This window comes from Populus alba, chromosome 12 (genome assembly GCF_005239225.2).
Source record: "Populus alba chromosome 12, ASM523922v2, whole genome shotgun sequence".
NCBI classification, from domain to species: domain Eukaryota; kingdom Viridiplantae; phylum Streptophyta; class Magnoliopsida; order Malpighiales; family Salicaceae; genus Populus; species Populus alba.
In genome coordinates this window covers 651,226-676,410 of record NC_133295.1, presented here as the reverse complement: position 1 = coordinate 676,410, position 25,185 = coordinate 651,226, and the positions used below count along the sequence as shown (strand labels likewise).

Sequence of the window (25,185 nt, the reverse complement as noted above, 5' to 3'; positions counted from 1 at the left end):
CAATAATAGCCACTAATTACTATCAGTCCTATGAGAAAATAGAAGATATATAGCTAGGAATATCCTCTATTAAAAGGAGCCTAGCAGGATCAAACCTTATATTTCAATGCCAGATAGGTAATGCCATGTCTATTCTTCCTTGTATATGTTCATAAACAAGAGGGTTCATAAGCCTAAAAAAAAGAACCGTTAAAAGAAGAAGGAAAAGGAGAGCAGACAAATAATTGCAGCCATATCACCTGGTTTGGGCAAGAAAGACTTGTTAGCCTAAAAAAAACCTCTCCAAAAAACCATGGCCATCCAACATCAACATGAACATCCCTCAAACAACCAAAACACCCAAATCCATCCACCTCCACGTCCCCTGTCCCACACACACCACCCTCAACCACATAAGTTCTACTTGGAGAGATATCCAAGTTACCTTTCCTATCATGATCTTCGAGCTCGTCTTCTCCAAATTGGATCTGTTCAAAGCCTTTTTATGGCAAGAAAACCAAACAAAGCTGGAAGGCGATTTGGGTTTTGTACCCTTTTCTCTAAAGACTCAACTGATGATATACTACGCAGCTTAAATAATATTTGGTTTGACTCTTACAAGTTGCGGGTCAACTTAGCAAGATTTGAAACAAGACACACACAAGGCAAAATCCCACAAAATCCCCTTAAACCTGTAGCTAGACTGAAAAGCCCACCTTTTAGAACAAGAGATCACCGAACCTATGCAACAGTTCTGCAAACTATGGATACCCCGCACCATCTAATGTCTGCGCAAGAAACTTGTCTTCCTCAAAAGCCGCCTGAACTTGATTCGATGAAAGAAACTGTCATTTACTCTCCAAAACCACAAGACATATCATGGAGGAACAATTGTTTGCTTGCATCCATATCTGCAGGTGTAGACTATGGAAAGATTCAAGATGACCTTATTAGTTGTGACATTCAATCAACCGGAATGAGGTTTCTTGGTGCTTCACAGGTTCTGATCCTATTTGAAGATCATCCCTCCATGATGCAAGCTTTTGAGGCTGACTTGCCTTATTGGGACAAATATTTTGATGATACAAGGCCATGGCTTTCTACGGATTGTGCCATTGATAGGTTAGCATGGATCTCCATACAAGGATTGCCAATAGTTGGATGGAACAGAAACTGTCTAGCAACTCTTCTCAGATCTACAGGAGATATTATTGGCTTTGACCGTTTAGGCCTCAGACGCTCAGCCCTTGTATCTTTACGCTTACTGCTTAGTACAAGAAGTGATGAAGATATAAGGAAGACAATCATCTTGCACATTGATGGGGAAGAATATACCATTCATATTGACGAAATCGACAGTCTTCACTATCCCATGGCTGAGTCAATTTGCTACTCCATGGACACCTTCCATAGTAACTTAGTTTTGGAAGATGGGTCCACAACCGGTGGCTATGAATCTAGTTCGGATGGAACTATAGCAAATTTTTCAGTTGAAACTACTCATGACGTGGGGCTTGATACGGGGGACAAAATGAAATCTTTTTCAAATTGTGAAGAGGCGGCAACTGATAAACCACATCTAGTTGATGATACAGCTTATAGGGAGGCTTCCTATTCGGCTCCAACTAGGCTCCAAGACAACAGCTCTCTTGTCATCATAAATGCACTGCAACAACTAGGGGGGCAAGTCCACTTCCCAACAATGTCTACAGATCTTTTCCCCGAAATTTTGGGATATACTCAAAACTTAAATCATCACGTCAGCACCACTAGCAACTATGTTGCCGATGTTAGCAAGGTGCAAGACTCTAATGTTCAAGCTCATCATTCGGTGGACCTTGGTCTTGTTACTTCGGGCCACCCCCTTATGGTAGAAGCCCAGCTTAGTTTGGGTACTTACTGTTCTGACTCCCTTGATAGTACCTTCTCATTTTCTTGCTCCAATTATGACTTGGCCCATGAGCCAATTCAAGATACATGGCCCCAAACGGATGAACCAAGCCAACCCCTAAAGTTGGGTTCTACTATGTATACCAACTCTAGAGATCTTACTCAACAGGACAACAGTTAAGTGAAATTTTAATCAAGACGAAGAAAGACAAAACTTTTAACAATTCATGGGACTTTACAAAGACACGCGGATGACATAGAAGAATCTACAGATGACTCAGATGTTCACATGGGGAATAGACGCCATTTTCAAAATGTTGGGGATTCTCATAAACATCTTTGTATAACAGGATCTATGCAATTAGGAGATGAAGAAGCTATTGTGAGTTCAGAAGATCGAGAAGTTCAGGGTATGGTCCAGATTGGGGAAGCTTTGCTTATTGGGGACAATTCCAACCTTTATGCTTTTGAAGGAGATATTCGAAAACAGCTTCAACAAGAGGAGGTTGACTGGAGGGCTGTCCAGTAAGTCCTTTGTTTCCTCTGCTTTGGTTAGGATTTTTTCTATTTTCTTTATGAAGGTTCTCTCTTGGAACTTATGTGGTCTGGGTAGGGCTGGAAAATTGCGGGCTGTGGGTAGGCTTATTGATATTCATAATATTGAAGTGTGCTTTCTTCTAGAAACTAAAATTAAGACTTGCACAGACTCTCTCATTTTTCGTGTTTGGAATAATAGCAATGTTAATTGGGCTTGTAACGAGGCTGAAGGTAGTAGAGGGGGTATGATTGCTCTTTGGGATGATACTAAATTTCAGGTTTCATCTGTTGAATATGGTTACGGGTGGATTGGTCTATACGGTCAGCATATGCAAAGTGGTTTTATCTGTGCTATTGTTGGTGTTTATGCCCCTTGTTCTATGTCAGAAAAAAGGGATCTTTGGAAGAACTTGTGTATCCTTAGACATGCCTTCCCTATTCCGTGGTTGATGGTGGGAGATTTTAATGAGACTTTGAATCAGATTGATAGAAGCAGTGGCTATCTTCATATCAAGGGCTCTTCAGCTTTTAGGAATTTTCTGGATTCTTGTCACCTTATTGAGTATCAACTGGCTGGAGGTTACTTGGTTCAAGAATTGCTTGATGAGCAAACTAGACCGTGCTTTCTCAGATGAATCCTTTCTTCTACAATTCTCAAATGTAATGCTCCATCGATTACCCAGAGAAATGTCAGACCATTGCCCCTTGCTTGTGTCTGATTCCCTCCTAGAGAACGTTTATCGGCCTTTTAAATTTTTGGACTGTTGGCTTCAATTTCCTAACTTCAAAAACATTATTAGAGGCTTTTGGTTTGATGGGTGTACAACATTCCCAGAACGTTTCAGATTTATTAAGAAACTTAGCTTTGTAGCAGCTCAACTTCGGCGATGGAACAAAGATGATTTTGGTGATCAGGAGTACAAGCTTCAAGTTGTGATTTTCCAAATTGATGATCTAGAGAGAAAACAGGAGGCTGATCCTCTTTGTCCCTTAGATCACCTCAAGCTTCAATCTCTTATAAAGGATAAATGGACCTACAGTAATAGAGTTGAATGCAAGTGGAGGCAGAGATCTAGACAGTTATGGTGCAAGCTAGGGGACCGTAATACCAGGTTTTTCCATTTGATAGCTAACTTCAGAAGAGCCAAATCTCATATTATGATGATCAATCATAAGGGGGCTGAACTCCGGTCATTACCAGAAATCAAATCTGCAGCTGTTGATTATTTTTATAATCTGTATAGAGCTCCAATTAGGAAGAAAGCAGAGATGGGTCCTGTAGGTTTTAAAAGGTTAAATTCAAAGTTGTCTTTTTGGCTAGAGCAAGATGTGACATTGGATGAAATTAAAAGATGTGTGTGGGATTGTGATGGTTCTAAGAGTCCTGGTCCAGATGGTTTCAATTTTAAATTCTATAAACTCGCTTGGGATTTTATTGCAGAAGACTTATTGGACCTGATCACTGAATTTTTTAGAACAGGGTCTATGCTGAAAGGGGTATATCACTTTGGTGCCGAAAAGAAAGGTTACTATGGAATTCAAAGAGTATCGCCCCATTAGTTTGATCCATGGTATTTACAAGATTATTGCGAAGATTTTGTCCAGCAGATTAAAGGAAGTAATAAGCAGCTTGATTAGTGACAATCAGACTACTTTTATAGCAGACAGATAAATTGTTGATGGTTTTGTGGTAGCTAATGAAGTGGTTTATGATCTAAAAAGAAGTCGAAGATCGGGTCTCATCTTCAAGGTTGATTTCCAAAAAGCTTTTGATTCAGTTCTATGGGATTACATTGATGAGGTGATGACTTACATGGGTTTTGGTGCTAAATGGAGAGGGTGGATTTCCTCCTGCTTGTCTACTAGTCAGGTTTCAGTCTTAGTCAATGGCTCTCTTTCCCCAGAGTTCAAAGTGGGGCGAGGTATTAGGCAAGGTGATCCCCTATCTCCCTTTCTTTTTAATATTGCTGCTGAAGGTCTATCTGTTCTCTTTCAATGTGCGGCAACCTCAGACATCTTTCAGGGTATTGATTTTGGCTCTAATAACTTCTTAAGTCACCTTCAATATGCAGATGACACTCTTGTCTTTATGCCAGCTAGTTTGCATGCCCTCCAGTCAGTTAAAAGAGTCTTAAGGTGGTTTGCTCTATGCTCAGGCTTGCACATTAATTTTTTTAAGAGTTCTCTTATAGGAATCAATGTTGATGACTCTTGCTTGGATGAGTTTGCAAAATCAGTTTACTGCAGGCATGATTATCTTCCATGTAATTACCTGGGAATGCCTTTGGGGTCTAACCCTAGAAGGATTTCAACATGGAAACCCGTCATTGATAAGTTTCGAAAGAAACTCACTTCGTGGAAAGGGAGAATGTTAAGCATAGCCGGTCGCATTTGCCTTATCAAAAGTGTGTTGAACTCCCTTCCTTTGTACTTCATGTCCATCTTCCTTATGCCAAAAGGTGTGTGTCGCTTACTTACTTCCATCCAACGCAAATTCTTATGGTCGGGAACTGTAAAAATGAGAAAAAATTGCAAAGTCCAATGGAGCGTGGTTGTTAGAGATAAGGATAGGGGTGGCCTTGGGATTGGGTCATTGATAGCCAAGAATAAAACAATGCTTTTCAAGCGGATTTGGAGGCTCTCTCTTCCTGGTAATGAGCTGTGGAAGAAGATGATATTCAACAAATTCAAGCTGGTGATTGAAAATGGTTTCCCTATTTTTAGTAGAAGATTGTCTTGTATCTGGAGGGATATAACATCCCTTATGACCTCAACAGACTCTGTCTCTTCAGCTGTAGCCAATAATTGCAGATTTGTAGTGGGAAATGGCTCTCTGACTCGATTCTGGTCTGATGTTTGGTTTGATAGCTCTCCATTGAAAGTCATCTACCCACGACTCTACATTCTTACCACTAAACCGAATGCCACAATTGCTGACATGGGAATTTGGGAGCAAGGAGAATGGAAGTGGGAGTTAGCTTGGAGGAGACAATTGTTCCTCTTTGAAACTAAGCAGGTCGTCTACCTTCTCTCATCTCTAGAAAGCTTTCGAATAAAGGCAACAACTTTAGATAAAAAAAGTCTGGTCCTCTTCAACAGATGAAGGGTATACAGTTAAAACTTGTTCTTTACTTATTGACAGGATTGTGAATCCAGGGCTTAGAACTTTCAAGGCTTCGATATGGAAAAAAGGGGTCCCTCCTAATGTTCAATCTTTTCTTTGGCTAGCTGTTCAGAATAGACTGTGCACTAAGGATTTCTTACTTTGCCGTAATATAATCCCAGTTGATCAAGCCTTTTATATCTTTTGTGAAAATGAGATTGAGACTTCAAATCATCTTCTCCTCCATTGTAGACCAGTGTGGAAATTATGGATGAAATTCTTGGATTGGTGGGGTATTAGTGGTTGCCTTCCCTGCTGTGTGGATGATCTTTTACATCAATGGCCCAACCTAGTGTTCAGAAAATTCCAGCGTAAGGCTTGGTCTATGCTTTCTTGTTGTGTTAGCTGGAGTATATGGCTTATGAGGAACAAGGTAATCTTCAATGATGGAACTGCGACCTTCGAAGATATTTTCTCCTTAATTCTTTATCGCCTCTCAAATTGGCTCAAGTCTGCAAATAAGTTCTTCATGGCTACTGGCACTACTTTAATTATGGGACCTGAAGGTATTATAGATTGGTTTAACACCAAATAAAGGCTTTAAGCATGGCGTATCAGCTTCTTCATTCCTAATGTCCTTTTTCGGTTATGTATCTGTTGACTTTCTTTTCCTTTCTTTTTGTGTTTGCTTTTTGTTATTGTGATTCTCTTTTTTTTTTTTTTTTTTCATGTATCTTGTTTTTGGCTACCTTCTGGTTAGCCCTTTCAATATATCGACTTATTCCAAAAAAATTCTCACATTGCTCGATGCTTGAATTCACATGAGAGATGCATTTTTAATGTTTAGTGTTTAATGTTTAGAATCCACATGAGATGATGTGCTTAATGTTTAGAAAAAGATTGGTACGTACGAGAATACCATAAATATTAAACTTAAGAAGAAAAAAGAGATAAAACGAAAGTTAATGCTTGACCGTAATGTAAAGAACTTAGAAATTGCAATAGATTATGCTTTTTTTTTTTTGATTTTTAAAAGAGTGTTTAACTTTAAAAATGTTTTTTTTTAATATATAGTTTTGGTGTGTTGGTGTTAAAAAAATTAAAAAATATTTTAATATTTTTTCAAGTAAAAAATGCTTTTGAAAATTATCTTGTACAATACTAAACACACATTTAATATAAATGTGTTTGGTCATGCAATGCAAGTGTTTTTATAAAAATGTATTTTGATTAAAAAAATATTGTTTTTTTTTTTACATATTTTCAGTGTTTTGTATATTAAAATTATCAAAAAAGCTCATGAAAAATATTAAGCTGATGATGTTTTCCCCATTTAAACATATTTTGAAAAGTATTTTTAAAAACAATGTAAACGCAATATTAATTATTGTAGTGTCTTCAAACTTGCCATTTGTTTTCTAGACTGTCTATACTTTGTTGGCTGCTACCAAGCAACAAATACTCAGTTTCTAATGTCAACTGAATATATGAAAATATCCATCGTATGGAGTCGATTTGAGTCTCTGCTATATCATAAACTAATGGCACATGATTAGTTCCATTTATGTGAGTCCACCTTTTTTGAAAATGATACTATGTGAACGCTGATGGCTACTATGTTCAGTATTAGCCTCTTGCGTGACTGACTGGGAAAGGTTCATAGTTGGAAGGAATTAAATTTGAAGACTTGGCCTTGAACCAATATGATTGCTATAACTGGAAAATATAGATATTAGTTCTTTCTATGCCTGATGAAATTTGGATTCGAAAACCAACTTTTCAATTATGAAACCTTCTGGGTGCAATTGAATATGGCTATCCTCTAAACACTATTGAATATGGCCATGTTCTCATGTTGAAAATGTAATTGATTGGGATAGAGGCTTTAAAATTTATGGTCGGTTTAATGGTTTATCAATATGCTGCAATTGTGTATTTTTATTTTTGAATCAATTGGAGGATTGGAATCTATCAAGCAAGCTTTGTATGAACTGGTGATTCTTCCTCTGCGGAAATCTGAGCTCTTCTCACACGGGAAACGAGTTGAGTTTCTGAGTCTTACCAAACAAAAAGGGGTATTGTTATATGGACCTCCAGGCACAGGGAAGACCATGCTTGCAAAAGCTATTGTCAGAGACTCTGGAGCTGTTTTTATAAATGTGAGGATCTCTAATCTGATGAGCAAGTGGTTTGACGATGCACAAAAGTGGTTTGACGATGCACAAAAGCTCGGTGAGTATAGCTCGGTGAGTATAAATGCGCCTAAATCTTCTTTCAACAAAAAGAAGAATGTGTTGAAAGTTAAATCTTTTGCAGCTCATATACCTAATGGAGCACTCAACCTTTTTGCAATGAAGGTAACCAACACCCAAAACAACACACCTCTACAAGACACCACACCATCCCCTGCTATTAAGTCATCCGACATTGGAAAGAACCATAACTATGCCTCCACGGATGATGAAACCAGTGTCATGCATCACCATTTACCACCCCTGTTGAACCCTCAAAGCAACCCACAAACATTTTCAGACGCAACCATTGAAAACACAAACGAGAAAAGCAGCAAAACAAGAAAACTGAAGTTGTTGCAAGCCAGTGGTAGTGTTGCTAACACTATGGAGGATTGTGATTCTTCTGACTCCTTAAACTCAGGAATCCAACAAGGAAATGTTCGGTTTCAGATCACTTGTACGAAGCATCAAGACAATGGGTTTGACAGTGAAAAGGAGACTCAAGAAATGATACAAGATGTTGTGGCTCTAGGTTTGGGAAACCCGCAAGAACTAAAAGGGTTCAAAGAAGGAATAATGAGAAATATTGATAGAGAAGTTGATGAGTGGACATCAGTTAACCAGTTGTAAGTTCTTTATCCTGATAAGTCTAGCCTGCCTTGGTCTTTTGCTCTTTTTATGAATATCTTTGCTTGGAACAGCTGTGGTTTAGGCATGTCACACAAGAAAAATTCAATCCGGAATAGGCTTATAAAAAAATAATATTGGCATCTGTTTTCTTTTAGAAACAAAGAAAAACAACTGTTGTGACTCCTTCATTAGAAATCTGTGGAATATTGCAACTGTCAAATGGGCTTTTCTAGAATCTATAGGGAAATCAGGAGGGATTATAGCAATGTGGGATAGCTCTGTCTTTGAAGTTAGCTCGGTAGAATTTGGGGGGCAGTGGATCAGCCTATGCGGCACGCATATTCCCTCTTCCTTTACTTGTATGATAATTGGTGTATATGCTGCATCTTCAGTGAAGGACCGTGCTAATATGTGGGAAGAAATCACCACTCTTAAGTTTGCTTTCGAACTGCCATTGGTGGTGCTAGGCGACTTCAACGAAACTTTACACGCTCATGAGAGAAGTAGTGGTCACCTCAATTCTTCAGGTTCAACTTCATTCCGCAAATTCATATCAGACTGTGAACTGGTTGAATTCAATTTGCAAGGGCATCGGTTCACTTGGTTTAGGGGTGGTTCTATGAGCCGCATTGACAGAGCTTTCGCTTCCCCGGACTTTCATCTACAGTTCCCGTCTCTATCTCTCTGCCGCTACCCTAGAGGGCTGTCCGATCACTGTCAGCTGATTCTCCAAAGCCCGGAGGTAGACTGGGGGTGGAAGCCGTTTCGTTTCATAAATTGCTGGCTGTCGCACCCTTCTTTCTTAACAGATTTTGAGGCCCTCTGGTCTGAAAGCTGCAAGGAATTTCCAGGTGAGTTTAGTTTGATTAAGAAGTTGGGGAACATGGGAAAAAAGCTGAGACAATGGAATAAATCCACTTTCGGGGATCAAAATTTAAAACTTGCAGACATCCAGAACTCCATCACAACGCTTGAGAACTTAAGCGAAGTGCGTCTCTTATCGGAGACCGAAAAAACAAAGCTCCAGGGGCTGAATTCTGAGCAATGGGAAGTTAACAGAAGGGTGGAAGATATGTGGAGGCAAAAAATCTCGTCAAAATTGGTGTAAAATGGGGGATAAGAACACTCGTTTTTTCCACATATCAGCAAGTCTAAGGAAGGGCCGCAACTACATTAGTAAGATTGATCATAATGGCAGTCATCTAGTCTCCTCAAATGATATAAAAGAAGGCGCTGTCAACTTCTTTTCATCCTTGTTTCGCAAACCAACATGCAAAAGAATTGAAATGGGAGGTTCGGGGTTCTCTAAAATTTCAGAAGCCAAATCAATTTGGCTAGAAAGACCACCTTCAATGGAAAGAAGTGAAGCAAGCTGTGTGGGACTGTGATGGTTCCAAAGCCCCTGGCCCTGATGGTTTCACCTTTTGTTTCTATAAAAAGGTATGGAATATCATCAGCTCAGAGGTTTTTATGTTGGTTAAAAGTTTTTTCAGAACTGGTAAACTTCCAAAGGGTATCAACTCTTCTTTTGTAACTCTGATTCCGAAATCAAAGGAGCCGAGCAGATTCTCCCATTTTCGTCCGATAAGCCTGATTCACGGGCTATACAAAATAGTGGCAAAGCTACTGTCCACTAGGCTTCGTCATGTCATGACAGATGTGATCAGTGTTAACCAGTCTGCATTTATTGCTGGGCGTCAGATTCTAGATGGGTTCATGATAGCAAATGAGGTTGTCCATGGTGTGCGTAGCAAGAAGAAGCATGGTCTCTTATTGAAGGTAGATTTCCATAAAGCCTTTGACTCAATTTTATGGGAACATATTGACACAAGTATGGGATACATGGGTTTTGGCTCACACTGGAGGAAGCTGATATTCGAATGCTTATCCACTTCAAAATTAGCCATCTTGATAAACGGTTCTCCTAGTAGAGAATTTAGTTTGGAGAGGGGTCTCAGGCAAGGGGACCCACTCTCTCCATTCCTATTTGACATTGCAGTTGAGGGATTGACAGTTTTATTCAATAGGGCATCAGCTTCAGGTTACTTCAAAGGCTTACAGACTACCCCAAGTCATTACTTAACTCATTTGCAATATGCCGACGACTCTCTGATTTTCTTGCCAAATGATTTTCCCTCTCTTCTACATGCCAAGAGGATTCTATGTTGGTTTGAGATCATTTCCGGACTGAAAGTTAACTTCTATAAAAGCTCACTAATAGGTATCAACTTGGACAACGACTACACCTCTAGCCTGGCGAACTCAGTCTTCTGTCGTAGTGATACTTTCCCGGTTAGGTACCTTGGACTACCTCTTGGAGCCAATCCCAGCAGAATCTCTACTTGGAAACCAGTGTTGTCCACTATCAGAGCAAAGCTACTCACATGGAAAGGGAATTTTTTGAGCATGGCGGGAAGGTTATGTCTAATTAAATCAGTCTTGAGCTCTCTTCCTCTGTTTTACATGTCAGTTTTTGCTATGCCAAAGGGTGTTACTAAAGCCATCTCTTCTCTAACCCGGTCTTTCCTTTGGAAAGGAAGCTCAACTTCTCATGGCCTTTTTAAGGTGGCTTGGCATAAGGTAATAAAGGATAAATCTTCTGGTGGTCTCGGGTTGGGATCCATCCACAACAAAAATCTGGCTTTGCTCTTTTAAATGGATATGGAATCTAGACAATGGAGTGGCAGGAGGCTGGCAAGAACACATTCTTCTAAAATACCGACCTCACTTTATAAATGGTATCCCTGAGTTTGCAGGTTCTTTATCTCCAACTTGGCATGGCATTGTTTTCGGCAATCTTCTCAACACAAAACATAGCCAATCTTTTACATGCAAAATGTCGGGTTCAAGGTGGGTGACGGGAGGAACATCCGGTTTTGGACTGACTCTTGGCTCGGCTCTGCAACCAATCTCCAACTCTTATTCCCCAGACTTTATAACCTCTCCTTGCAGCAAAACACCAACCTTGCAGATATATACAATTTGACAGATGCATCTTTAAACCTTTCCTGGAGAAGAACCCTTCGGCCTCGTGAGATCTGCCAAAGGGAGAGCTTGATCGCAGAGGTGCAGCGTGGTCTCCTTTTCTCAGATGGTGCAGACTGCAAGTTATGGAAATTCCACAGCTCTGGCATGTACTCAGCTCAATCAGGTCGCCTCTTCTTTGATAGTCTATCGGTCATTGAAAATAATCACTCCCTTACTCTGCTATGGAATGGTTATGCCCCCCCAAAAGTGGATGTGTTCATTTGGCTTCTTCTTCATGGAGGTTTGAGTACAAGAAGTTTTTTAGCTGAGAGGAGAATCATAAATTATGAGGAATCTCACTGCCCATTCTGCTGCAAGGAAACCGAGACAATTAATCATCTTTTCCATTGGTGTCCTATAACATGGTCTCTTTGGGGTCGTTTCTTGAAATGGTTCGGGTGCTCAGGTTGTCTACACAAAGACCCAAATCAAAATCTGCAGGAATGGTCCGGATTGATTAATGGAAAATTTCAGCGTCGTGCTATTACACTCCTCTGTAAAGGTCTGTATTGGTCAATTTGGATAGCGCGCAACCGCCTAATCTTCGAATCCAAGGCTCCTGATTGGGATATGATTTTTGATCTCACTTTTCACCGTTTGGCTTTCTGGTTGAAGTCCTCAGTTACAAATTTCAGCTATACAGGCTCAGATCTTTTTAGAAATCCTGAATGTATTATGAACTGGACTAACTAATTAAGTCCCTCATCACTTTGGTCTTTTCTTTCTTCATATTCCCATTGTATTCTATCTTTCGTTCAGCCCCACTTACTTGATAGGGCTGCTTATTTAATATATAATTATCTCGTTTACTATCAAAAAAAAAAGTATAGATCGCATTTGAAGTGCCTCTCTTGTGCTTGAGCTTTGTCTTGCATTAGCAAAACAATGATGGTTTAAAATCATTGCATTGTTATTCTAAAACTTGCTGTCACCCACCGATTATGTTGAGTGAAATTTAGTTTCACTCTGATAATGAAAGCAAGGTAGTACTTTGTGAACATTCCTAACTTGTCCTTACTGAAGGATCTTTATTAGCAGCAAGATTTTGTTGGATGCTCTATTAACTTTACAAGAATTGCTTCAATCCATTCATAACTCTATAACTTTCAAAATACTCCCAAAAACAGAAATTTATTTAAGTGATTTTATAGTTAACACAAACTTGTTACATGCATGAATTCTTTTTCATAGAAGTATTATGTAAACTACAAAAAAATAAAATTATCCAATACTATGAATTTGCCACCCTATTGTTGATCCACTTGATATCTTGTTTGTACTGCAAAATTAGAAAGGTAAGACTGATCAAATGAAATAGTAAAGAAAAGATAGCCTAACATAAACTGTGAACATACAATTTGAAAACTCAAATGCTTGCAAAACTTACTTGAAAATATCAATTGCATTATTTAGTTTCTTCTAGCACCATATCTGCCAGCATTCTTCTTTGTTTTTTTGCTCGGGAGATTCCATTTATCTTCAACCATCCTAAGAAACCATGAAGGCTTTTTTGTTCTAAACACAACGTATCCCGTTGCAACTCCAAACACAAACCCGCATCCATACCCCATTGTCACAGCTTTCCATCCAAATCCTTCTCCAAACAATGTTGAATCATCTCCTTCATGAAAGCTTGATGGCGGTAATGATAGTGCCTCATCACGGTAGCATTCTTTCAGTACTTGAAATCCACATAAACCCAAGTTTCCTTCAAATGAGCTTGCATCAAAGGTGTTGAATTGCTCTCCACTTGGTATGGGCCCCTCGAGTTGGTTATGTGAAAGGTTTAGGATTGCAAGAAATGTTAGACCCCCCAGCTGCGTTGGAATCCTTCCGGTAAGCAAATTTGAAGATAGATCTAATGATTCCAAATTGGTCAAATTTCCTAATGATGATTGGATATGACCTGCAAGGTAATTATGAGAAAGGTTGAGCTGTTGGAGTGCTTTAAGCTTTCCTATCACTTTTGGAATCTCTCCGGTGAAATTGTTGTTTGACAAATCAAGTACTCTGATAGTACTTCGGATCTTCGTAAACTCAATTTCTACACCTTTCCATGTCATTTCTATGGAATAGACATAGCCAGTGTAATTAGCTGCCCTCATATAAATCATGTTCTGATCCGAGGCCATCATTGCTTCAAGACTATTGAAATACCCGGTTGGCAATGGCCCACTAAAATTGTTGTGAGAGATGTCAAAAATTCGTAATTTAGAGAAGGAATTATATGCAGTCGGACCCTTCACAAAACCTTGGAGTTTATTGGATTTAAGGACAAGAATTTGGAGCTCTGGAAGCGTTTCTAGAAAGTAGGGAAATGTATCCTCAATCTTATTGTTGCCAAGATCAATAACTTCCAACATTGTGCAGTTGATTATAGACGGTGGTATTTTCCCTTCTAATTCATTTCCATTGAGGTTGAGATATTCCAAGATATTATCCTTTGAAAATATTAATGGGACAGTGCCTTGAAGATTGTTCATACCTAGATGCAATACTGAGAGCATGTTGCTGAAGTTCCCAAAACATTGTGGCATAGAACCACTCAAGCTGTTGTTGGACAAGTCCAGGACCAGAAGGAATCTCAGCTTGCAAATAGAAGAAGAAATCTCACCTATCAATTTACTATTGGACGCAAGAATAAGGGCTTCCAAGTTCTTTAGTTTGAAAATCGAACTTGGGATTGGACCATGCAAGTGGTTATTGCTCAAATCAAGGTAAGTCAATGAATCGTGTTGGAGTTCACTTATATTGCCTATGAGATTATTGTTATGAAGGTCAAGATATTGTAAAGAAGGAAGATCAAGCAAAAAGGATGGTATTGTTCCATTAAACAAGTTATTGGATAAATATAGATATTGTAGATTTGAAAGGGTATTTAATTGAGAATGGATAGGGCCTACTAGTTGATTATTTGATAAGCTTAAATATGAAAGATTGACTAGGCTACCTAAAGAATCTGGAACTTGACCCATCAATTTATTGGAAGAGAGATACAAGTAACGAAGTTGTACAAGGTTTCCAAGTGATGATGGGATCTGACTGCTAAAATTGTTATTTGAAAAGTCTAAAGAGATGAGCTGTGTGAGATTACTGAGAAGGACTAGATCTGACCCTATAATGTTACAATTACGAAGAGACATATATTCTAATGACTTTAGATTACTAATTAAGTTGTTTTCTAAATAAACTGAAATTCTTGTATTAGAAAGATCCAACAGAGAGAGGACATTACTCAAATTGGACGAAGGAAAAGAGCCAGTGAGGCCTTCGTTGTATGACAGATCTAGTGATTCAAGGTTTGGGAGAAGAAAGATGTTACCAGGGAATTTCCCCCGCAATCCACAACCCCAAAGGAAAAGAGATGACAAAGAAGAGGACAAATTCGTCAAGGAATTAGGTGCAACCAAAGACATATTTACAGAACCCAATGCGAGATATCTTAGCTTGGTTAGGTTTTGAACAAGCTTGTCAAAAGAAATTGGTTCTGGACTTAGATAGAAGTTTATAGAGAGATCAAGAGAAACCAACTCACCGAGTTGCTCAAAACCATATGGAATTGGACCAGTAAGATTGTTCCATCCAAGATCCAAGTACTGCAGGTGCTTAAATTTCCCCATTGAGGATGGGAGTTTTCCTTGCAATCCACAGGAATAGAGAATGAGAGATGACAGAGAAGAAGACAGATTCATCAAGGAATCGGGAACAACTAGTGACATGTTTACCCAACTCAGATCGAGTTCTCTAAGCTTGGTTAGGTTTCGAACAAGCTTGTCAAATGAAATCGGTTCTAGACTGAGATAGTCATTGTCAAAGAGATCAAGTGAAACCAACCCACTGAGTTGCTCAAAACCATATGGAATTGGACCAGTAAGATTGTTCCATCCAAGATCCAAGTACTGCAGGTGCTTAAATTTCCCCATTGAGGATGGGAGTTTTCCTTGCAATCCACAGTCATCGAGTTTGAGTGATGACAGAGAAGAAGACAGATTCATCAAGGAATCGGGAACACCTTTTGACATGTTTACCCCACTCAAATCGAGTTCTCTAAGCTTGGTTAGGTTTCGAACAAGATCATCAAAAGAAAGCTTGTCAAAAGAAATTGCTTCTAGACTCACAAGATCATAGTTCCAAGAGAGATCAAGAGAAACCATTTTGGAGAGGTGAGAGATTTCTGACGGGACTTGGCCTGCAAGATCTGAACCACTCAGGTTAAGATGTGTTAGATTGGAGAACTGGCCAAATCGAGAAGAAATATGGGAGGAGTTGAAATCATTGAAGGAGAGGTCGAGCTGTTGAAGATGATGGAGAGAGAAGAGAGAATTATTGGGAAGGAGGGCGCCGTAAAGCATGCTGCAAGAGAGGTCCAGTGCAGTGACATGCCCCGTTTTCAGGTCACAAGTGACCCCATCCCACAAGCAGCAGTCTGTACCCTCTTTCCATGACTCTGTTTTTGGAAAGGGATGTGGACAATTGTACAATAAAGCTGAACTATTTTGAATGGAGAAGGATTGTTTGAATTGAAGGAGAGAAAGAGATTGGTGATGAGCACACAAAAGAGAAGAAGAAGAAGAGTAATTTGAGGAGAGTGGAGATGAAATTGTTGAGTGGAAATGGAAGAGAAACAGAATGAAGGAGAGAGATTGAGAGAGGGACAGTGGTGAAAACCCCATGCTGGCTGGCCTTACAGGATTCATAGTATAATTAACTGGGAATTTAAGATGAGAAGAAAAGAAAGGCATTATTAGTAGTATTTATAGACGAAATCAAAGTCACTGGTTGAAGCATTAAACAAGTTTCCTTAGCTGAAAGAGAATCGGAGCAAAGAAAGACTAATTTGTTCATGAGCACATAATTGTTGGTATTAAAATACCTTTTTTCAGGATTTAATAATTAAAAAAATAAAGTAAGGATAAAAATCGATGGAAATATGCAATATGTAAGGTTCCTATCAACTTGATTCCCTGTTGACTTCGAACTGAATTGTTGTTTCTTGGCACCAATGACTTCGCACTAATATAAAAAATAATTTAAACTATGGAATTAAAATGATAATCAAAGTCCCTTAATTCACTAATACAAGTGTTCATAAATTGAGGTGCTGGACATTCATGTTAATTAAAAAAAATAAAAATGTTAATTATGAAATATTTATAAAATAAAATAAAATAAAGATTTATGCGAAGATTGTTATGCTCACTAAAATATAATTTCCAAGAAATTCAAGCCACAAAAATCGGAAGAAAACTTCTTAATAATTTACAATTTAGTCTACATTTCTAGTTGCACATCAGCTTTAAAGGCTATTATAAGAAACTAGGTAGGTTAGTCAAATAAATAAATAAAATAAAAATGGCTACAATATTGATTTATTAATGAGAATGTCAAACAGATATTTTATTAATGAGAATAAGAATAGGAACATGACAATATTGATTTTCTAAACGGATTAAATATCTTTTCAGGGGTTGTTAATTTTCTTAAAATTAATTAATCCTTTTACTATTAAAAATCTTGTGGGGGGATAGAAAGTTGTTGGAAGGAAACGGATAATTATTTTCAGCTGAAATCAGTCCTCATGCATGTATATGGTGAATTTTGCCTAGAATTGTTTTGCATGCGATTGTTCATTCTTAAATGCAAAACTAAGAGTCTTTCGCTAAAGTTTCCTAAATATGCTTATTTTACAAGTTTCCTACATGTATATTGTGTAGAACCGCTCAAACTATTATTTTACAAGTTTCCTAAATATTTAGTGAACAGAGCAGCGGACAGGAAAACAGAGCACAACGATGAACCAAGGAATGGAGTTTGAAGGTTCTTGCCCTCAAGATGCTGTGGGATTGGTCGTCCTCAAAGGTCTTTCTCTTTCAGCATCAACAAGGGAGAACCAATCTTCACTTGTTCTGTCCTTGACCCCCAAGTCTTCGGAACTTGGATGCATAGATATTGTCCACTCATTCTTAAATGCAATACTAAGAGTCTTTCGCTGAAGTTTCCTAAATATGCAATATTTAGTGAATGTTTATGAATAACATTATACTGAACCAGTACAGGAAAACAGAGCACAACGATGAACCAAGGAGTGTTTATGAATAATATTTAGTCGTCCTCAAAGGTTGCTATGCTCACTAAAATATAATTTCCAAGAAATTCAAGCCTCAATATATAGGAAGAAAACTTGTTAATAATTTACGATCGTAGTTTACTCACAGCTGAAGCAAGTGGGGATGCAGAGTTAAAGAGTCATCCTCACCTTCTTATGTCCACTTCAATCCAGTTTCCAGTCTACACGTTCTGGCAATAGCTTTATTGAACAGAATCTAGAAAACTGACAAACAATGGAAAATTAATGGAGTTTGAAGGGAGAACCAATCTTCATTTGGTCTGTCCTTGATCTCCAAGTCTTCGGAACTTGGATGTATAGATATTGTCCACTCTTCATGTGGTGCTGAATATATATGGAACTGAAGGTTCACTTGCAAATATTTCCACACAAGAGTGAGCGTAGGAAACACGGTAGTACTAATTTCCAAAATCGACATTTTGGCAGCAAGTCTTTGGGCTAACAGATACAGTTCATGCTCTAATTAGAACTTTCTTTGCAGCTCGTCTGATGGCAGCTGTTCTCGGGGACATTGATCTACCCCTTCGCATGCACTGATAGATTATTATTGCTATTATTAACAAGAACTGGTGACTGTGTACTTGAAGGGTTAAGCAATTTATGTGTTTCCCAGGAGAAGAAGAAGCATTCATAGCTTAGAAAATAGCAATGAATATATATGTGCTAATAGATACAGTTTGTGCTCTTCCTTTGCAGCTCGTCATATGGATCATACTTTTTGTGTGCCAACAAAAGACAACAAAGCAACCCTTGGTACAGATTTTTGCTGGATAAATCCACCTTCGTTTTGTTTTTTGTGTTAATGCGAAGAAAAATCTGAAGGAGTGCAGTGCATAGCTGTTGTAGTGTACTAACCGATCTTGCAGTAAAATTGGGACTCTCGTGCAGTGTCAATTTTATATCAAGGTCAGAAAGCAATAGGTAATGGTCCAGAAAAGTCTTCGGACCTTAGATATATAGATTGAATTATTCAATTGCGAATATTTCCTCGCAAGGATTGGTGACTAAACAGGAGCACTGAGTGTTGAAAACACGGCAATATTAATTAATTTTCAAAATTAACATTTTTGTTGAGATGAAGTCTATGTGAGTGATGCGCAGCAAGTCTATGTGCTAATTAGAATTTTTTTTTGTAGCTCGACCAGCGTTAACTGTGTTCTTGACATCAATGTATTAAAACAATGTAAAAATATGTTAGCAATACAAGAATGTTGATTTTTTGTCAAAAATAAATCTTAAAAAATAAATAAATAACACAAAAATATTATTTTAATATATATATAAAAAAAAACACTTTAAAAAATAATTTTCACCGTACTAACATATTTTAAGAATAAAAACAAAACAATATTGATTTTCTAAAAGGATTAAATAGTGTTTTAGGAGTTGCTATTTTTTCTTTAATTAACTAATCCTTTTAGTATTAAAAGTAATTAAATAGTTATTTGACCAATTTTAATCATGCTTATTTCAGTAATATTTTTTTAAAATACTTTTCTTTCTTATCAATCTTTCAATTTATATGCTTTGATTTTTTCTTTTTTCTTTTTCCTTTTTCTATTTTAAATAAAAAAATAATTTAACTATTAGATTATGTAAACAAATAATTTAAAAATATATATGCAATAAATGATGAAAATTATAAACCCTTTACTTTGATAGTTCAAGGAGTATTTATAACCTTTGAACTTTGTTATTTTTTTGAAGTGGAGGGCCTGAAAAGTTATTTCTTTTTTATAGTAATAATAAAAAATAAATATTTCTTACACAATATTAAATGAGAAATAAATATTTATTGCATAATATTAATAAAAAATAAATATCCATTATAAAATATTAATGGTGACAAAAATATAACATATCTATTATTTTACACGTTAGACTTGAAGGAATTTCAGAGCAGCGTACCGGAAATTAAAGAAAATATTTAGTGAAAGTTTAGGAATAACATTACTGAACCATTACCGGAAAACAGAGCAGCCTCCTAAAACTGACAAAGATTGGAGTTTCAAGGTTCTTGCCCTCAAGATTAACAAGTTAGTGTAGGCCTAAAAGATCTTTCTTTTCCAGCATCAACAAGGGAAAACCAATCTTCATCTGCTCTGTCCTTTTCCTCCTTGACCTCCAAGTCTTCGCAACCATACAATTATTCAATATGGAACTGCAGGTTGAATTATTGATCAATTGCAAATATTTCCATACAAGTAGGTCCCTTTGTCTCGTCACAAGCAGTTGATGGTTCAAGTGATGGCAACAGGAATGCAATTGCTTTCCAAAATCATATTGAATAATGGAACATTTGTGCTTGCACTTATGACCTATAGGCATATAGTTGCTGCCGTTTGCATGGCTCCCTTTGCTTTCTACTTCGAAAGGTATGTCATCTTGTCATCAATCAATTTCGTCTCTGTCTTTGACACCATTTTTCTCAATTTCTTTTTATTGCTGCTAGCTGTGGTTGCAGAGCCATGATCAAAAGTAAGATGAATTGGTCTGCTTTTTTCTGGCTTTTTGTTAACAAAATACTGGTAGATAAAACTAAAACAAAATAAACTGAAAAAAATCAATATTGATTTCCTAAACAATATTGATGTTTTTCTGTACTGTATTTAGCAATGAAATTTCTGCGAAGCTTGCCTTGACCATCAACAAGGAAAACGAAAGTTCAATTGCAAATATTTCCACACAAAGTAGGTCCCTTAGTTGACTGAACCATTACCGGAAAACAGAGCAGCGTGCTAAAACTGTCAAAGATTGGAGTTTCGAGGTTCTTGCCCTCAAGATTAACAAGTTAGTGTAGGCCTAAAAGATCTTTCTTTTCCAGCATCAACAAGGGAAAACCAATCTTCATCTGCTCTGTCTTTTTCCTCCTTGACCTCCAAGTCTTCGCAACCATACAATTATTCAATATGGAACTGCAGGTTGAATTATTCAATTGCAAATATTTCCATACAATTAGGTGATTAGGTCCCTTTGTTGACTATGCAAGAATGTTGGAAACACGGCAATTTTAATTTCCAAAATTGACATCTTTCCAGCAAGTCTACGTGCGTGCACTTTGTGCTCTAATTGTAACTCCCTTTTGTGTCTCGTCTGATGATAACTGTTCTTGGAGACTTCTACCCCTCTATGCCTGGTTTTTCTTGGTATCATTGCATCTTTGAAGTTTGGTTTTCCTTACAATTTACTTTATCTTTCATTAGATTTCTCTACATTGTAAGAAATATTTTTTAAGTGGATCATATGTCATGTCATGTTTTCAAAATAATATTAATTGTGTATATATTATAAAATTTATAAATGATAATTAAATGCTTGGAGTCCAATGCTCTCTAATGATGAACCAAGTACAATACATAATGGATGAAAGTGAAAAAAATCAGATTAATGAAAGGATCCCTATGCAAGCCATATTAAATATTACGTAATGTCATGTAACCTCCATCAAAATATAGAAAATTTAAAGTTTGGTATTAACGGTTCAATCGTAGTATGGGCTAAATCCACTCATTTGACATGTGTTGAGCATAATACAAATAATAAAAAATAATTAAGTCATAAATACAATTAAAAATATAGAGATTAAATGTATGGTTTGCAAAACTACGTACTAGGATTAAGTTATAATTAACTCAAATAAAAAAGAAATTTATGCAAAGGCTCGGGTTCCCTAGGTTTCAAGGACGAAGAAGTGCTTTTTAGGACCCGTTGATAGAAAACTGTATAAAAGTGATTACAATTACAGAGAAAAAAAAGAGTAAGATTTTAGAAGAATGAGTGAATTAAAAGAGAAGGAGGAGGAGTGAGAAATGGTGGATTGGTAATTTAGAAGAATTAAATGCCAATAACAGTTTAATCCTCGGAACTAGGAGAGGATAATGCATTAATCGAGATTAAGTTGTGTCTTTTTCCATCAAATAGCTAGTCCGCTTGGCAAGAACACAAGTATTAAAAAGATTAGCAAAACTTGTTCAAAATATAAACAACACACGAGCACAAGTTTGAACTATGGTATTCTCTTGTTGGGTAAAGGGAGCGGTTACAATTCCAGCCTTTGAGAGGCGCTTAGTCCATGTTCTGAGGAGCACAAATGCAAGAAGAGCAGCAGAGACATTGAGATTTGGGACTAGACCAGTGGTGAGATTCAGCTTCATGACTATAACACTGTATATGATCCTCTTGATATCCTCTGGCTCATCTCTAACTTCTTCCATGCCCTCTCCCCCAACCCTCTCAATCGCTTTCATTTCTTCCATGTTCATATTCATCACAATCTTCTCACTAATACAATCAACAAACCAAACTCATCATCTTGAATCCAATAGAATGATTTATAGAAGCTAAACACACATCAAGAAAATCTGATAAAACTACAAAAAATAAAAAATTGAATAAAAACAAAACGTCATGAATTATATTACCTGATAAGCCTCCTCCTTTTTCTTGCTCCTCTTCTTCTTTCGACCACAGCTTCAAAAAGCACCCGAAGAATCCAACTTCCTCAGTCAACTACTAACAAGTCTCCATCAATCAATACAAGTAGATGCAAGAGCATATAGCTTCCTTCAGAAAGACAACAAAACATTCAAATCAACACATGGGCAAGGGCCAGCCTCTAAGTTGACTTAAGGAAACTCTCCAAGAAAAACAGACGGCAGCAGACGAACTTGATTCGAGGCATTCAAGAAAAGCCCAAAAACCATAAATATTGCTTCTTCCAAAGCAATAATCAAGAGCATTAAATGTCAGGCCAAGAGAACAAAAACCCAAGCTTCTTATATGGCAAAAAAACACAGCAATTGTTTTTCTTATTTATACTAAATTCAAGCACCACCAGCCCACCCACCAGCATTTTCTATGTACTGCAAAGAAGTACAAGGCAAGGCTGCGTTGTAGTACAACACTCATCAGAACTCCAACGATGGCTGCTATACATTTGAACAGATGCCAGGTTCATAAATTTGATCCTCGTCTCGTTGACTTATCACCACCACTTTTCACTCTCTCTTCATCCTTGTAGTACAGATATAGAGAGAAGAAAAGTGGGCAATCGTAAGCATAAAATTGCTTAAAGTGAAAAGCAAAAAAGCAAGAAATGGAACTGCTAACTGGCTTGAACTGGCTACTTCGCTTGAAAGTGCCTTCTCTTTACAGTCATAACATGTGTATGGCAAGTTAAGAGTGGATCTTGATCCCTCTACTCTTATTTCCCTTAATTTATCACCTTCTGTCTTGATATCACTCTCTTTATTATATTCTTTATTTTAGTCAACTGTAGCCTAGCAGTGAGACACCTCAATCCCAACCTAACTTGTTTGGATTAGAACCCGAAGACTGCTTCGTTAAAGATTGAGATTTATTTAATCAACTATTGTACTATACTAGGCAATGACGTTGTTTAATACTAAACATAATACTAAACATTTTCAATAGGATGTTCTCTTATCCCACGCATAAGAAAAAAAAAATGTTACGAGGGATTAATTGTTAAGGGGTTATATTGAAGAATAAAATAGTATAAGGATCAAATTAAGATAGAATGTATAGTGGAAGGATAAAAAAAGACAACACTAGCAAGGCGTGTGGCCAAAACATGTCAAAGTCAGTTCAAAAGAGGAGAATGGCCAGTTTTGAGGCCAATAATATCGAAATCTAATAAAAATAAAACGATAGATGATTGATGTAAGAGAGAGATATCATATGGATGGTGGGGATGGTATTCATCGAACGCTGATTTTATCAACCTTTAGATGGGATCACTGTTTCTGACCATTAATTTCTAGTTTATAAAATAATGTGATAAGAATAGTTATTTTTTAAAAAACTAAGTTTTTTATGTGTTAATATAAAAATAAATTTTAAAAAATAAAAAATATATTATTTTAATATATTTTTAAATAAAAAATATTTTTAAAATAACTGTTAAAATAATAATAGACTTGAAATGACATAGTTTGTTAAATATAATTCTTTTCATGTTACTTGAAATTTATGCAAGGTTATCATTATAAAAAATAAAAAAAATATTATTTAAATATATTTTAAAATAAAATATTATTTAAATATATTTTAAAATAAAATATATTTTTAAAAATAATTATTATTACAATATATTGATCTTACTAAATTTAAGATAATATTATTTCAAGATTTTTTTTATAAAAAAAAATTAAAATGCTATCAACTTAACCGGACTGAGTTTAATATATCTATAGAAAATTATTTTTAGTAAATTAGAGTAGGTCATAAAAATTTAGTCTATTGATAGATGGAATAAACTACACAATAATTTATAATATGATTGATTTACTTCATGTAATTTAAATTAAATAAAAACAAAAAGCACACATTTCCTCTGCCTCAAAATAAATGAAAACAAAAAAAAAAACGAATTATTGAATTTCCAAGTGATTTTATTATTATTCCTATCTTCAAACTTGGAATGTAATAATTCCTCATCTAATTTTTTAATAGGGTGCAATAATTTATTATTTTATCTCTTAGTTTACAAAATAAAATAAAACATTTATTTCAAAGCGTTGATTTACTAATTAATTCAATTGTTTTCTACTGTGATCACTTTGAATTTGGGATTGAGAGTGATAAAATTATCATCGAATTAATTTTGAAAATTATCATCGAATTTATCTAAAAAGGGAATTACTTAGCGTTAGTATATTTTCTTATCAAGATTGATAGTTACGTGCATAAGGGGAACCCTCCCTTTCGTCGTAGCACAGTCGTCCTTTCGCACCAAAAAGTCATCAAAAAATTATTCCAAAACAAACACCACAGACACCCACCCTCCAAGAAGCAAACAATTTTGCTGAGAGGAATAGGCAATAAATATCTCCGTTTAAATCACCTTAATTCAGTGGAAAATTATGTGCGCATTATTTGTACATTATGGAAAATTATGTGCGCATCAAAGTGTGGTTTGATTATTTAAACTAGTTGACATAAATAAAATGAAGAGAGTTCTATATGGCATTTTTTAGAGAAAAATAAAATTGCTTTGTTATGGTCAGAAATTGCTTTGTTATGGCATCAAAATTATGACTGCTTCATCTATGATATTTGTTTTTCTCTAACCCAAGTTTTATGGATATGAAGCAGAGAAGATGTTGAAGTTACATCTAGACTGTAAAATTCAACTTCTTGGTTATTAAAACTCTGTAAAAAAATATAAATCACGGGTTAAGTTCTATTAATTAAAATAATATTATTTTAATATTTTTTAAAATTAACTCAGATTTTAACTGTATCAATTAGATCATAAACTAATTCATCAAGTCATTTAAATTATATTGCTTCAACTTCTGCTTAATTAAAAAAAAAAAAAAAACCAACATGAACTAATTGAGTTTAAAAGCTTGTTACCAATAAATTATGCCATTTTACATTTACTTATTTTTTTTGGGAGTAAGAACTCAATTTTGAAAGGGACGGTGAGTTTCAAATTTGCGCTTTACGAATAGATATCTATGTTGACAAATTAGTTGCCACTTGAGGTTGAAGATCATGCATGACATTTAAAATGAAATTAACACATTATAAGCTAATTATGTGGGTTCCAACCCATAATTAGTTTCATGTTAAGAGCATGATTTCATGTTTTACTTAAGAAACATTGATTAGCACTTAATTAGCAGCCTTTT

The 25,185-nt window shown here is 36.3% G+C and overlaps 1 protein-coding gene across 1 annotated transcript; it reads right to left on the bottom strand.

The window, feature by feature from the left end:
- Nucleotides 1-12,524: 12,524 nt before the first annotated feature.
- Nucleotides 12,525-16,092, bottom strand: LOC118046703 (uncharacterized). The gene is made up of 2 exons (XM_035055692.2): nt 12,788-16,092; nt 12,525-12,679 (listed from the first exon to the last, which is right to left on the bottom strand). The coding sequence occupies exon 1, from the start codon at nt 16,071-16,073 to the stop codon at nt 12,810-12,812; it is 3,264 nt and encodes a 1,087-aa protein (XP_034911583.1). The 5' UTR covers nt 16,074-16,092; the 3' UTR covers nt 12,525-12,679; nt 12,788-12,809.
- Between the last annotated feature and the right edge of the window lie 9,093 nt (nt 16,093-25,185).

Bases quoted from the DNA above. Each gene is read 5' to 3' on its own strand.
- LOC118046703 (XM_035055692.2), bottom strand. From the start codon at position 16,073: ATGGGGTTTTCACCACTGTCCCTCTCTCAATCTCTCTCCTTCATTCTG.